The following is a 15996-nucleotide window of genomic DNA, read 5'->3' on the forward strand; positions in this document are numbered from 1 at the left end:
GGATTTTAACACGATGATACACATACCATCGGTTTTATGCATGCTTCTAACAGTGTGATTTTATCCTATGATGTATTTTAAATGTTTTATTATTTATTTATTATTGCATGGCACTTTTTATCTTTATAAGCACTTTTTAAAGCACTTCTTTACAAATTTTAATGGTATGTGTACTTTTTATTCTTAGGGGAAAGTAATTAAAACAGTATTTTAGTACTTTTAAATGTGGTTATGTCAAAAACAAATTTAATATATTTTAATATATTTTAATTGTATTTCTTTTAGACTGGACACCGAGCATTTTATTTATCAACACAACTTTTATATATTTCATTTATTTTATTTATCTTAACTTTTCATTTTCTCTTCCCCCCCCCCACCTTCTCTTTTCTCTATTTACAGTGCATATTATATATTTTAATTATTCTAATTTTATTTATTATAGAGGGGAGAGGAGCCGAGCAGGAGTGGAGGAGACCTTTTATTTAAAGTTTTATGTTCCCGCTGTCCGTCCTGTCCTGTGGTCCTTTGGCCCTGCTCTGAGCATTTGGCCTTCTTTTAAACAGTTTTTTTTAACCGAACCAGGTCTTTTAAGGAGATTTTAAGTGTTTTAATCACACCGGGGGTCCCCTTGTGCCCGTGCACCTCGCAGCGCCCATCCAGGGCACTGCGTTCTACCCTAACCCTAACCTTTCACCCCACAGTTTATGTATATATATATATAATACAAAACTTACCTATGTTTGTTTGAGTTACTATTTGAGTAAATAATATTATCGCTCATATGAAAGGCTTATTTAGTCCAACATATCTGTGTGTGGGGGGGGGGGGTCCCTGGGTTTTTCAGGCGTATTCTGGTTTGTGCACTAAGTCCATGATAAGTCCACAAATCTGTGGTACATGTCACTTATTTTCTCTTTCCTAACCCCTAACCTAACCCTAACCCCCTACACAAACACACACAAATACACAAACACACAGACAGACACATACAAAAAGTGGAGAGTTGTGTTACCATCTGAGGAATTTGCTGACTAAACCTATAGTTATTATCTGAGATAATGCATCTTGGGTACAATCTCATAACAGATTTGATGTACTAATATTAAATACTTCATGTACAAATATTAAATGTATTTAATTATTAGAGGCAAAAGTAAAAACTTTGATTATGTGGTTTAATTGTGTCTTCTTCATAGTATAAAGGATTTCACATTAAACTCAGTTTGACGTTAACAAAAAGAAAAACAGAAACTCCCCCCCAAAAAATGTTTTAAACTAAATTTGTGTTTAATCAGAAGCAGAACCGGAGCTCTATGATCTCTGTTGGACTTAATTTAAAAAGCAACAATGGCGCTGGATTAGAAATCTTTCCAAGACATGAAGTAGACGGATGACTGAATCTACAGGATAACATTATACCTATTTTAAAATAAGTTACTGATACAAAGAAAAAAAAGTAAATAATAGCTGACTGCAAATGTTGGAATAGTAGTATATATGTTTATATATTTAAAGATCACGTATTGAAAATCCAATTCTTACACAACCTACTGGGTTTGAGTTGTATTTACTTAAATTTGTTCATCAATACAAATGTGTATGAAAGTGTAAAAACAGGTTAACATGAAAAGTCAGAGAATAAAGTCTTATGAAACCCAGCTAGTCAATAATGCTCTTCTCTCAATCCATGAAGATGGTCTAATGAAACCCAGCTAGTCTATAATGATCTTCTCTCAGTTCATGAATATGGTCTTATGAAACCCAGCTAGTCTATAATGATCTTCTCTCAGTCCAGAACATGGTTTTATGAAACCCAGCTAGTCTATAATGATCTTCTCTCAGTCCAGAAGATGGTCTTATGAAACCCAGCCAGTCTTAAGACCCTGTCCCTTCATCTGAAGACAGCGTAGAGACGAGACCAATGTCAAGGCCCTGTCCTTTAACTGTCCAGTAACTGATGGAATGATGGTGAATGTATACAAGTATTTCCGACCTTGTCTCTTAGAGTTTGTCTAGCAAAAGGAAATGTTGGGATGATGTTTTAAATAAAAGAAGTGGCATACTAATATAAAGCATTCACATATAAAATACACTCTGCTTTCATAAAGCTTCAGTACAAAGATTTGTCTCTTCATATTTAAAGTTACACTGTCACAGGTTGTCAAAACAACATCCAATCTGCCGGGGGCCGGGCTTGAGCATGTTGCCATTGCCATTGGCCTGTCCAAAATCTTTGTCCAATTTCATGTGAGATTATCAACTTCAATTTCCAGTGAGACGATCAACAACAGTTGGAGACTACAAGAGTTCCTGTAGCTTTCACTAAAATGTCATGCAGCAACAGAAAGCAGGTTGGCCAGGTGTCAGCTGGTCTACAGGGACATCAGCTGGTCTACAGGGACATCTGTCCTCACAGTGTTGCTCCTTGGATCATGTGATCACATCCGATCAGCAGATAAAGCAGTCAGATGGTAAATTGTCCACATGGGAAGTGACATAAGAAAAATAATGAAAGCAGCCAAACAGATTTGAGCTGTTAGAATATAGAGATAGAAATCTGTTCAGGACTTAATATTCTTTTTAAATATTTTTCATCAGTCTTGAAAGAGGAAGTTTTTTTATGGGGCAGCCTCCTGGGGGTTTGTCGTTAATCTTATACAGAGTTTCACATGTCTTCATACAGCAGCATGCCATTGAAGATGGTGAGCGGCTCCACAGAGTGCGCCAGTTTCCCCATCACCAGGTCGATGCAGACCGTGTCCCGGGTCTGCAGAGGCAGGATGATGTTGAACACGGCCAGAGATCCAGGAGTGACTTTAGCCTCGGCCACAGGGTTGTTCTCCAAGCCTTCAGGCTGGTAGCCTCCAGAGTCCACCCGGGCCATGCCGTAGTTTGACTTTGATAGAACCGCCTCGATCTTCTCGTTCTTATGACCCGTCAGGATGGCACTAAAGAAATACCGTCCATCAACGGGGGCGGTGAAGATACCTGTAGGTGACAGATTTATTGTGGGATTCTGGGGATCAAACCACCAACCGTGTCATCAATGGACAACCTCCTGAGACAGAGCCCCATGTTTACCTGTTCTCCGGTCATAGAAGTCTCCTTCATTGACAAAGACCTTGTCAAAGAGGATGGTTCCAGCTCTGTCCATGGGAACAGTGAGCGCAGCCGAGAACGACAGTCGCGGTACATGAGCATCGACACCAGACACACCTTAAACACACACACACACAGACATGCAAACAGACAAACACACACACACACACATACACAAACACACACACACAGACAGACAGACATACAGACAGACACAGTTTCAGGTTCAGATATTTCACAGTTGGTGGTTTGTGTTCCTCTGTTGCTGAAAGGGGTGTTAATAATAATAATAATAATAATAATAATAATAATAATAATAATAATAATAATAATGTGAACTTTATGGCTCATAAGGCATTACATTGTGGTCTTCGATTAGATTGGCATCTGTTCAGTTCAATGAAGGTGATTGCCTGGTGCATGGGCCAATAAAAAGTTTGTAATCTTCCAGGTTCTACTCTTCCAAGTTCAAATCTTCATGCTCTTATTTCCAGGTTCTAATCTTCCAGGTTCTACTCTTCCAAGTTCAAATCTTCATGTTCTTATTTCCAGGTTCTAATCTTCCAGGTTCTACTCTTCCAGGTTCTACTCTTCCAGGTTCTACTATTCCAGGTTCTAATCTAACAGGTTTTTATCTTCCAGGTTCTAATGTTCTAGGTTCACGTGTCGAGCTTGGAAAAGCCACAGAGTCTGTGTGACTGTCAGGAGGAAGCGTAGCCCAAAGTTGAAGGGTTCGTTTTACTGCCAACCAGTTCATGTTTCTTTGAATATATTTTGAATAACTCATTCTTGCATATGCACCATTGCATAAGAGAGCTTTGCTCTCACATGGACATTTCCCATTAAATAAATGTAAAATCAATCATTGAGGATTGGCAGCTCTATTTGTGACCACAACCGAGGAAACCTACAGACAGTGTATCTCTTCTTTGTTATCTATCCAAAACAAAAGATATCGGAAGATGTCTTTGGGGTTACCACTCGACCACTTAAATTAATTAAACCACAATTAAACTGATCAGATCATTAAAAAGTAAATGGAGAAATCCAGTTCACTGTAGTATTAGGAGAGTATAATCATCAGAATCACGTTATTATGTTTTGTGACTGTCCTCTAATGTTTTAAGCTAATGTTATAGTAAGTCCTTATTCTTAAAGAAATCCATACCTGGTTCACCTTTGGGACCTGTAAAAAAACAAAGTAGTGGTTAGAAAAGGCAGAAAGATGACCAGCAAAACAACCAAAAACAATATGTTGGGCTCATAATAATGGGAACAGTAAAAGTACACGGTAAAGTGGTATATTGTGACTTTGACTTAACTTTAGGATCTTGTAATTTTACCTTCATGTCGATATAAACTACTTCCTGCTTTCTTCAAGCCCTTCCTTTCACGATTGTAATTTCCTTTTTTAAGATATCATTCATTAAGGGGATGTGTATATATATATATATATATATATATATATATATATATAGAGAGAGAGAGAGAGAGAGAGATAATGAGAGCAAGAGCGAGAGAGTAGCAGGTGACACCGGTAGGAGTAGGGTTGACTTCACATGAAAACCTATAATAATAATGATAATTATAACTTGAAAATCTTTGACTCTAAAATATTGACGCCGTATCCAGATCTCTTCATAAATCCACGCCATCACCCTACTGAACTATTGCTCTGCATCCCAGTGATAGTTAATACATTTTTTTGCAATTCTTGTTCGACACAAACTGCCGTTTGCTGTCTTTGTGCTTGTACACAGCACAGTGACAATAAAGTTGAATCTAATCTAATGCTATCAGGATATATAAATATGTTGTACCGGGCAGACCTCGGGCTCCAGTTGCACCTTGCCGTCCAGGAGGCCCGTTATAACCTGTCTCTCCTCGGGGTCCCGGGGGTCCCGCAGGTCCCGGAGGTCCAGGCACGCCTTTTATCACAATCAGAATCGCAAATAGATTCATTGCCATGGTAAATAGCACTTAATAGGAATTTACTTTGGTTGATCGTGCATACATAAAAACAATAACATAGTATAAACAAAGAATAAATACAAAAACAAAAATACATACAAAACAATTTAATATTAAGAAAGAAAAAGTCTAAGCTACTACTTTACACACACAAATCTTTGATTTGCTACAAATGATGCAATTTCTCTAGGTTTTAGCATTTTAGTGTTTTAAGTCTACTGAGCACTTTTGTTGAAATTGTGTGTATACTATTTGTTAAATCGTTTATATATAATATATTTTATAATATGATAAATTATATTTAATATTTTAATATGGGATGATGTGTTTTTTTCCCGTACTTTTCTCTCCTGAGACTGAGATTACATGTATAAATAAAGGTTAAATAAAAAAGCCTACCCAACAATCCTTCTGTGTGTTAATATGACAAAGAGTGTCAGGGAAGGGTGTTAGCATGTTAGCATGTTAGCAGAGCAAAACATGTCAAAATCAAACCCAGAGCTGCAGCATCTGAGTGACAGATGGGGTGTGACTAGAACTAGAGTCCAGCTCACCGGACACACCATTCACAGACGAACCGTGCAGTTCTCTGAGGAACTGGTTCACACTTGAGTTCAGGTTCTTCATTCTGCTGTAGACATCATCCTGGTTCTTCTGAATGAAGTCCATGATTCCTCCGTGATGGATAACCGACTCATTCAGACCAGAAACACAAAGCCACAGACTTGCCACGTGCCGGTTCAGTCCTAACCACAGGACACATCAGAACACATCAGAACACACAAGCTCCATCTGCTGAACATGCAGATTTGTGCATGTGAAAATGTAAAAGGGGAAATACAGAAAGACTCATCTGTACCTGGCCTTTGAACACATTTACACTTTATTGTATGTACAGGAAGGCATCACTCTTCAGATGTAGTATTTATTGTGACCCATATTTCATGTTGGCCCATTGTTTATATTTTTTTCTAATGAAATATTGAACCATGATCCACACGAACAGCCTTACTGGGGACACTTCTCTGGGATTACACAGGAAGAAATATCGTACCTTCCTTGATCTTGAGGATGGAGTCCGAGACACCTTCCAGCCTCCCACAGACTCCCTCTAATTTGGAAAGCCTCTTCTCCAGCCCGTCTCCAGACCTCCTACAGTCTCCGATCTCCACTAGGACTGTGCTCTGGAACCGCCGGACATCCTGGTCCATGGCGTCCAGGCGGCTGCCGCTCTCCTCCATGTGCTCTGACAAATCTTGCTGGATCTTGTCCAGCTCAGAGATGATCTTGTCCTTTGTGTTTCCTGTCAAAGGTCGAACAATGAGCATTAGGGTTCAGAAGCGGTGAAGCTCAGAAAGCAGAGTGAGTGTTCCTGAGGCGGGCTCACCAAGGTCGGTGATGACGCTTCCGTGTTTCTGCACCGTGTGTTCGAACTCCTTCAGGGTGTCGTTGATGGAGCTGAAGGTGAGGATGACCTCGGAGAGTTGACCCTGCAGCGTCTTCAGCTGGTTGTTGTTGATGGAGCCTCCGATCACACTGTGACCATCTAAAGGCCTCTCAGCATCCAGCCCAGGTCCACTGGTAACACCAACGCTGCCAGAACCACCGCCTAGAGGGGGGGTTGGCATACAGCTTTACATTAAAACATGAAACAGCTAGTCCGTCCCACAAGAAGGATTGTTGAAATATCATGGGCCAGTTTACAGCATCCTGTTGCGACAAGAAAATATTCTCATGTTATCTCATGATAGTCCATAATTATCTCGTGGTAAACACAAATTAATTTATCTGTTGTAAATGTACTTTTAAACGGATATTGTTGGTGTTCTGGCTGTAACTGGTTTGACATCAACAAGACACATCCCTTTAGTCTTGTGAAGAGAACCAACTTGATATTCAAAAGACCCTTTTCTTAATCCATTTCTGTTTCTGCATCCGCAGCATTGCTGCTGCGTCGCTTCTTTATGTTCCCAAACTGCTACAAATTAACGTTAACGTGTTTAATAGGTTACCTTCTCTGGGTTAGACATGAGGTCTCTGGTTTAGACAGGAGGTCTCTGGTTTACACATGAGGACATGAGGGGCACTAGTTTATAAATCGTATAAATTGTATTAGAGGGGAGATTTACTGGTTGGCCAGTGTGACTGCACACTGGTTAGCAACAGAACCCTGTAGCTGTGGTTTAGCAGGAAATCATTTGATTGGTTTATCTGACCTGTAGGCGTGCCCGAGCTGGTCTTACATTGGGCGGTGCATCTCCTGACATCGTCTCGTAGCAGGTGGACTTCCTCCTCCAGCTGTGAACATGTGTTGAAGCACCCTTCTCCTCCTAGGTCCAGTCTGATCTGGAGTCTGTTGATTTGGCTCTGCATGCGCCCCAGTGTATCATGGGATTGATTTTTTAGCCTCTGCAGTTCGTCTTCCACCTTCCTGCACAAATCGCAGTCCTGACCCAGGAGCTCCACCTCGGTAACAATTCGGTTAAAGTGTTCGCCGTGATCCCCGGTCAGAGCTTTGATCTTACGGACGTCATGGCTGAGGTTCACAACCTGAGGGACCATTAACATTATTGTTATTATTATTATTATTATTACTATTATTATTATTATTATTAGTTGTATCTGAGTCACTGTACCCCCCCAGGAGTGATGTCAGTTATCGAGAGAGTTATTGTTCAGTAGTTCATTATACAAAAATGGACAAAGATTAAATATGGGTTACAATATTAACTAAATCCACATACATAAATTAAATATTTGAGAGCAACTATCTGAAAACCTTGACTTGCTGCTTTTTATGTGTTCAAATCTTTTGATTTGCTTATGGGGGAGGGAAGTTTCTGTCTTTTCTCCTGTGATTCCATGTTGGTAAGAATCTCCTTTAGGAAAAAGAACCTTATATGTGTACATCTGCTGTTTCCTCTTACTCCACGGTTGTTATTTGAAAAAGAATTGGGGGGGTCTACATCTCACCTTGTCGTGCAGAGAGTCTCCAGACACTGACAGATCTTTCAGTTCAGTGTTAAAGTGTTGAATGCGATCCTCATTGGCAATCACTCTCCACTCCAATGATTTCTCTGTTGTACTTTCTCCTCCAGTCCCAGATAATCTTCCACCTGTAGACCCGCGTGTAGACCCTCCTGTAGACCCACCTGTAGACCCTCCTTTAGACCCCCCTGTAGGTCCTTCTGTAGACTCTCCTGCAGACCCTCCTGTAGACCCACTTGTAAACCGGCCTGTAGACCCTCCTGCAGATCCTCCTTTGGATCCTCCTGTAGATCCCCCTGTAAATCCTCCTGTAGACCCGCCTGTAGACCCTCCTGTGGCTCCACCTTTGGATCCTCCTGTAGACCCTCCTCCATCGTTTAGGTCTCTTTCAGTCCCTACGCAGATGCAGCCTTTGAGTCTCTGGTTGATGAGTGAAGTGTTGTTTTCCAGCTTAGACAGCCTCCTGTCTTGGTCACTCACTCTTTCCTTCACCAGTCCCACGTCCAACTCTGCGTCTGCAATCCTAAAGGCTTGGTCATCAAAGCGATCCAGGAATACTGTCCGCAGGTCCCCCAGTTCTCTGTGGAAATAGTCTTTCAAGTGGTTCTCTAGGTGCAAGCAGCTCTGCTCTGTCTGCTGCAAGGTGTTGTTCACCAGCCATTCCAGGTCCTTCAAACGATTGTCCAGTCTGTCCGCCGTCACCACAACACCCCTCCCCCCTCCCACAGTTCTCCCTCCTCCAGCGAAGCCAACGTTCACGTTGTTTTTGAGTTCCTTGTCCAGACGGTTCTGCAAAACATCAAAGTTTTCTGAGGCAGAGCTGATCTTGCGTTCTGCGTCCGTGATGCGTTTTCGTAGATCGTAGATGGTGCCACAGCATCCTTGCAAGCCCACCACCTCCTGACGCAGTCCATCGAGGTTCTGACGGTACCGGACGTCCATGTCATTTAGCTGCTTCTCCAGAGCTTGAATCTTCTCTTTGTCCTGCTGTTGCTGCCGTTGCAGATCCTCCACACCGGCCTGAAAACAACACAGTAAACGGTCTTAAAGACCCACAAATGGGTTTAACTTCAACTGCACTGTTCATGCTCTATTTAAGTTATTTCATGTCTTTTTCACACACTTGAGTCTGGACAAAGACCATCAATACGTTAATGTTTTCTTCGATTATTAGGAGGTTGATGTGATACCTGACAGGAAGAGCAGGACAGTGATACCCGGCTCTCTAACTCCCTCAGGATCTCCTCCTTTAGCGAGTTCAGCCTCCCGCCGCTCAGTCCTTCTCCAGGCAGACCCCCATCCATGTCTTTCCCCTGCCCGTTCCCCAGGTGGTTGTTAATGCTGACCAGGGTTTTATCATGGGCCTAAAAACATAAAAACAAGTTGTATCATGAGTCGGTTGGATACTTCCGAGATACACTGTAAAAAATTATTTCCCCTTTTTGTTGACTCAACTTCTGTTTTTGTGTCCAGTCAACTTTCAACTCAAAACTTTTCAATATTGTTGTTGAGATAACATGCATAACTGTGTTTTGCTCTGAAATTCTAATATACAGATGACACAACTGAGCTATTTTTGTCGTCTCAAAATGAAGTTGAAGCTCACCCTCTGGTTCAGCTCGCGACGTCATTTTGCACATGCGCAGACCACATTAGTCAACCTGTCTTTCAGAGCGGCAGATCAAAGCGTTAACGGATCTCTCCTCATCGAAGGACCGAGCGCATTCACTTTTGGCGTAAGTAAACTTTTTCCACTGTCAAGCTAATATTTCAGTATAATTTTGAGTTTTGTCTTTACTAAGTGAAAGTTGTAACGAAATACTGTGAACTGAGCATACACACCTACAATATAACGTGCAAGCCCTTATTTCAAAAACTAAAGGGATATGTTAGCCGTAGGCGCGGGAAATTAACGAACATTGCACTTTTTACATTAACTAGCTAACGCTAGCTAACTAGTAGTAGCTAGCTATGTAATGACCAGCTAGCGGTATGGGGAGAAATTCTATACTTGCCTTCAACTAAAATGCAAGTAACAAACTAAACCTCTAAATGTAGCTAGCTAAGTTACCTAGCCCAAATGTTGACATGCTATCTAACGCTAGCTGGTTTGACAAGCCTAGCTAGCAAGCTCCATGATACCGACTAGCGTTAGGTCATGATGAGACTGACTTAGTTTAAAAACTACCCATACATATAATGGCTAGCTATAGTGAAATGTATACGGTGCAAGTATGAACAAGGACGACAGCTTCGTCGGCATTGAATTTTCTTGCACTGCATCTATGTTGTGAATTCCTCACGTACGCTAGGGAGACTGTATAGGTTACAGTGGGTGTAATTACGGTTACGTTAGTTACGTAGGAAAGTTACGTAAGAAATCCCCGCGACGCCTTGTGTTTACAGCGGTCGCCCGTTCAGAAGTCCGAAACGATGTAAGTTTGTGCTCTATATTTAGCTATTGTTGTAGCAGATTAAGCTGTTTCTGTGTTGTTTCATTCAGCAATGAGTACTTAATGTTAACCATTTTACCCTGTGATGTGGAGCTGCTAGTTTATCTGTATTTTTCTAGCTTGCTAACTTCCCACTGTACATCACACATGTTACTGGCTAGTGTGTGATACGTTTTCAGGACTTTAATCCTTACTGTGATGGAGAGGATTATCATTTTACTTGCACAGTGTGATAACTGTACATTTTAATTCAATGGGCAGTTGTAGCACAGAAATAATAAACTAACAACAAGTTACCTCACGTGTGCGAGTGGGTGTGTGCGCGCGCGTGTGTGTGTAAAAAAAGATGTAGGCCTTGTAAACTAGGGAAAGGGTTGACTATTGCATTATTTTTGATTAACATTAAATAGCCTTCCAACATAGGGCTTAGTCCTATTACATTTCCTGAAATAACAAGCTTGTCTAACAACACACCTATGCTATTTGTTTGTATTTTAAGCCATGCTAATGCAGTATTTTTGTCTCTTTCTTCAGAAACAACTGACCAAAGATTCATTCAGTGGCCTGATTGATGCAGTACCTGTCAATTTTTTTGTTTTTCCTCAGCAAATCAGCGGAAAGTAAAATGGCATTACAAAGGTTAGCATAGATTCAATGGAACTACTTTCCCTTTTCTCTGCATGTACAAAGACTGTCCTTGCACCCTCAAGACCCAAGCAGCTTTAAAAAAACATTTGGTTTTCCAGCATGCCCAAAAAATTCAATATGAGCCTGTAAATGCACAACTGTTGTGTGAACTGTGTGATTTTTGTGAACCTTTCAACCTTACAAAATACTTTGTTCATTTATGAAAGCATGTTAAGTGAAGGGAAACAGTGAATTGTCCTTTTAAACAGTGCTCTTTCAAATCCAATGTCTACAACACTTTTAAGGCTCACAAGAGCAGGTATCACCATGTGCCCAGTGTAGATGATGTAAGACCTGATATTATTATTTGGAAGTGAGAGCCATGCTGTAGTCACTGACTAGATTCAGTGAGATTCAGATCATTTAGAGGATGATATTGAGTTAAGCCTAAACTCTGATAATGATGATTATGAGGAAGAGGACATTGAGGAAACTTAAGTATAGTCTTGCTTCTTTATTCTTACGAATGCAGACAGTTTTACATATATCTAAATCTGCAATACAAGATATAGTTGATGAACTTTACCAAATAAGTTAGCTCTTGGGTTCTTTATTGATGATTTTGAGGTATGTAGCTCTTTAGGTACTGCCAAAAATGACTACAAGGTTTGTGGTGTGTATTGGGCGATTGGTAATCTACCTTTTCAGTATAGGTCCTCTCTTTCGTCTATCTTGAAACATTGTGTTGCAGGAAAGACATCACTTTTAAATATGATATGCCCTTATTGACAGCACATTTTCTCTGAGGAGAAAGGAGATCATTGGGGAGGAGCCATTGGACAAGGATCTCAAAGCCAGGAGGTCTGCTTTGTTCACAGAGCGACAGGTTAGTGTGTTATTAAAGTGACTTGTATTACATTCTTCCTTTGATTATATTCTCCTTGTATATTAATATTTTGTCTCCATGTTTTTTATGCAGATTGAAGCAGAATTCTGGCGGATTGTCTCCATGAACCTGAAGCAGCCATTTTTTGACCACCTAGATGAGTTTGTCCCTAAGTTCCTGCGTCTTTACAGACAGAGACTGCAGAGTGTCAAGGAACTTCAGCTTTTTGATGAGTCTCTAGATGATGATGTAAGTAATAGTTTCCGTTTCAGTAGTTTGACTGTCCTTTTAGGAAAAGTCTGTTCACTTGACAGCCACATTTGGTAACACCTTTTGAGCATGTCTTTCAGATTATTAAGTACAGGTGCCTAATTTACACATAGGAAGATCATAGCCACAAACAAAGTATATTGCTTAAAAGATTGGTATGTGTATCTCCCTAACAACATTAGAACATAAACAGGGCATGATGACATTGTCAGATTAAGAAATTATTTTAATCTGAAGTATGACTTTGAACTTCAAATATTGCCTTCATCAAAATAGCCACCTTTTTCAGCAGTTACAGCCCTAGCACAATAGAAAAAGTGACAGCTAGAAAGGTATTCTATGCATGCAAAAAGTGTCTATTTTGCAACCCAGTATTTTAATGGGACGCATCTTTCATGATCAAAGAGCAACAACGGTAAGGAGTAGTATGAAAAGCCAAATATCCACGCAGGGAGGTTGGTTTGGGGGGTGGATGGGTCAAACAACACAGGACTTTCACCCCGGAGACCGCGGATCATGTCCCGGCGTGTGACGTGTCCTTTCCCCTTTCTTCTTTTCCTAAACCCAACCATCACGTTGTCATGCGTCTCCCAGTGATGTTTCATTTCCCCGTTGTTGCCTCCCCCAGACACTGCGGATCAAGTCCCGCACACAAAAGAAACAAGATAAACGTGTCCCTGTACATGAATCAACAGATAAAAAATAACTTGACCATTTCACGAACTGCCGTGAGGCCGTGTTGTATTTTGATGAAGGCAACATTTGAAGTACAAAGTCATGATCAAAATCATTATTTCTAACTCTGACAATAGCTTCATGTCCTGTATATATTCTATATGACTAATCTCATGGATGTTTTTGTTCAAAAATTCAAGGTGATCCCACACTTTTAAAAGGTAGAGTAGATTTTTTTACTTCTGTAGCACTGATGTCTTTTCTGGTCTGTATCCCTCTTCTATTGTCTGTGCCTTGGGTTGCTTCTCCTTATGTCTTTTAAATTGTCTAGCCAGTAAAAAAAGGCTTTTTAAATATATTTGACGAAGAGTGCATTGGATTTCCCTTTTTTTTTCTACATGTAATGTATTCGAATTTCTTTTTTTTACATTTACATTAGTTTTCATCAGATACTTTTATACACAAGTTTGCAATGCATCTTGAATTTTCATTGAAATCTATTCTTATTACTTTGTTGTGTTTTTAGCCACCCAAAGAGAGTGAGGCAGTGAAATGAATGAACGTCGGAATCTTGGTGGTCACAGAGGAGGATCCTCAACGCCCTGTCCCCAAGGAGATGATGGATATTGCACTGATTCTGGAGGAGCATATTGTTCTTCAAGACCTGAAGGATGTGCCCAACGCATTCGCCCTGCTGATGGGTCTTCTCTATGCCTTCAACATCCACCACCCAAAAGGACTCAAGTACATGTTAGAGGTAATACAAAAGGTAATAATGAACATTGGTGGAGATACTTGCTCTACAAGAGTTAATGGACTCCGGAACAAGCTCATGTCCAAGAGCATGTGAAACTAAATGATTGTTGATCGCATTGTAAGTTCTGGAAAGCACACAGTTATGTATGTGCGGACTAGGTAGTCCAGATAGTTTTCCCTATCTCTCAAAGGTGTTTAATTCTGAAATGGATTATACAGTCCTGGTTGTTTTTATATTCCTCAAAAGTGCCACCTGTTATTTTGGCTACGTGGTTTTCATGGTGTTACTGTTCCTTTATTTTAAGTGTGCCTTTTAAGACCTTGTGCCCTAGTAAGGTCATTCGTGGGATGAAAAGGAGAAAACTATTGTCATTTGAATATTGTTTTACTCACTCAAATAAATAGCCTTGTTAAGTTGCTGTGTCAAACATTGCATGTTCTGGTAAGTACACTGTTATGCATGTATTAGCTGTTGATGCTGAGGTGGACTAGAAGTCCTGAGAGTTGTTTTGCTCTGTCTCAAAATATGCTGTTTTTTTTTGCCTCTTGTCGACATATGTGACTGTATATCTTATTCAATTTTTCCACTGTCTTGCACACTCGGTTATTCGTTATCTCACACACACACACACACACACACACACACACTCTCACTCACACACACACACACACACACACACTCTCACTCACACACACTCACTCACTCTCTCACACACCCTCTCTCTCACTCTCTCACACACACACACACACACACACACACACACACACACACACACACACACTCACTCACTCACTCTCTCACTCTCAAACACACACACACACTCTCCCTCTCACACACACTCTATCTCACTCTCTCACACACACACTCACTCTCTCTCACTCTCCGTCTCACACACACACTCACTCTCACACACACACACACACACTCACTCTCTCATACAAACACACTCACACACATTCTCTCTCTCTCTCATTCTCTCTTACTCACTCAAACACACACACAAGAAATCCTTGTGTTTATGCTGTGTCTTACCAATGTTTTGCATTGAAACACTTGAATTTGTGAAATAAATGTTTTTGGTTATTCTTGTCTCACACTTGTCTTGTGTAAACTTAAAGAATAAAGTTGGAAGAACTTAGATTTTCAAGGCAACCGAGGCAACTTACTTGATATGTTAATTCAACAAACATAATGAAGTCAAGACAAATAAAAAGCTTAGTCAAGACAACTTCAAAATGCACATTAGCCCCACTATATACTGTTGTTGAACTAATGTAAATTGGAGTTGACTCCACACAATCATTAGTCCATGTAATCCATAATTAGAAGTTGGATCCACTAAATTGAAAGTTGTGTTTACAAACAAACATTAGTTGACTGAACATGTCATTAGTTAAGTGAACTTGCAATTTTTTGTTGAGAGAACAGATTGTTTCTTTGTTGCAACTTAATAAGTGATTTCCAAACAACTTAGAATTCTAAGGCAACCAGGTTACACATATATTTAAGTTGAGTCAGCAAATATTTTTTTACAGTGTACTTCACGTACAGCTCTCATTAAAACAAAGCTTTTCTCATGTTTTTTTTGGAGCAGAGACACTTCAACTACAGCGCTCATTAAACATTAAAACAAAGCTTTTCTCATGGTTTTGTTGCAGCTGAGACACAACCTCCCTAACAGTTTTGTGAATAAATTGCCCTGATGGCCCCTCAAACTTCTGTGTCTGAGTTGTCTATCAGGTAACACCTTGACTTAGAGGAAAAATAAAACAAAAAAGACTGTAAAAATTGTAATTCAGAGCACAGCAGGTGTTCTGGGAACACATGGGCTCACAGATGCAGAAGGAAACAGCAACTCACCTGTGTGCGGTTGTCCAGTTGGTCCAGTTTGGTCTGAATGATGTCAATGGTCTCCTGGGCTGCATCAGCGGGGTTTCTTCCTCCTCCGCTGGCGGCCGGTTTGGTGGTTTCCTGTTGAAGGTGTTCATTCATGGTGGACTGAAGGTCCTGGAGGTTTTTGGTCAAACTTCGGATCCTCTCTTCAAGCTGCCTCATCTTCTCATTGTCAACTTGTCCTGGAAGAAAAAAAAGCTACAACTTCAGAGCTCCAATCAGAAAAGCTGTTGCTGGCACATATAGAATTCAATACAATTCAATTTTATTTATAGTATCAAATCATAACAAGAGTAATCTCGAGACACTTTACAGATAGAGTAGGTCCCAACAGTTCTAGTAGTTTCCTACAGAGCAAGCAACAGTGCGACAGT

General features: G+C 40.4%; 1 protein-coding gene across 2 annotated transcripts; it reads right to left on the reverse strand.

Moving 5' to 3' along the window:
- Nucleotides 1-2380: 2380 nt before the first annotated feature.
- Nucleotides 2381-15833, reverse strand: LOC117946858 (EMILIN-1-like). Of its 2 annotated transcripts, none has more exons than XM_034875297.1 (11): nt 15590-15833; nt 9252-9425; nt 8047-9081; nt 7317-7623; nt 6461-6682; nt 6128-6376; nt 5628-5819; nt 4923-5030; nt 4271-4288; nt 3085-3219; nt 2381-2991 (listed from the first exon to the last, which is right to left on the reverse strand). In XM_034875297.1, the coding sequence occupies exons 1-11, from the start codon at nt 15782-15784 to the stop codon at nt 2669-2671; spliced, it is 2958 nt and encodes a 985-aa protein (XP_034731188.1). In that variant the 5' UTR covers nt 15785-15833; the 3' UTR covers nt 2381-2668. The 2 variants fall into 2 exon arrangements, with proteins under 2 accessions (XP_034731188.1, XP_034731180.1); XM_034875289.1 differs by having other exon boundaries at nt 7290-7623.
- Nucleotides 15834-15996: the final 163 nt, after the last annotated feature.

Source organism: Etheostoma cragini, chromosome 1, assembly GCF_013103735.1.
Source record: "Etheostoma cragini isolate CJK2018 chromosome 1, CSU_Ecrag_1.0, whole genome shotgun sequence".
NCBI classification, from domain to species: Eukaryota; Metazoa; Chordata; class Actinopteri; order Perciformes; family Percidae; genus Etheostoma; species Etheostoma cragini.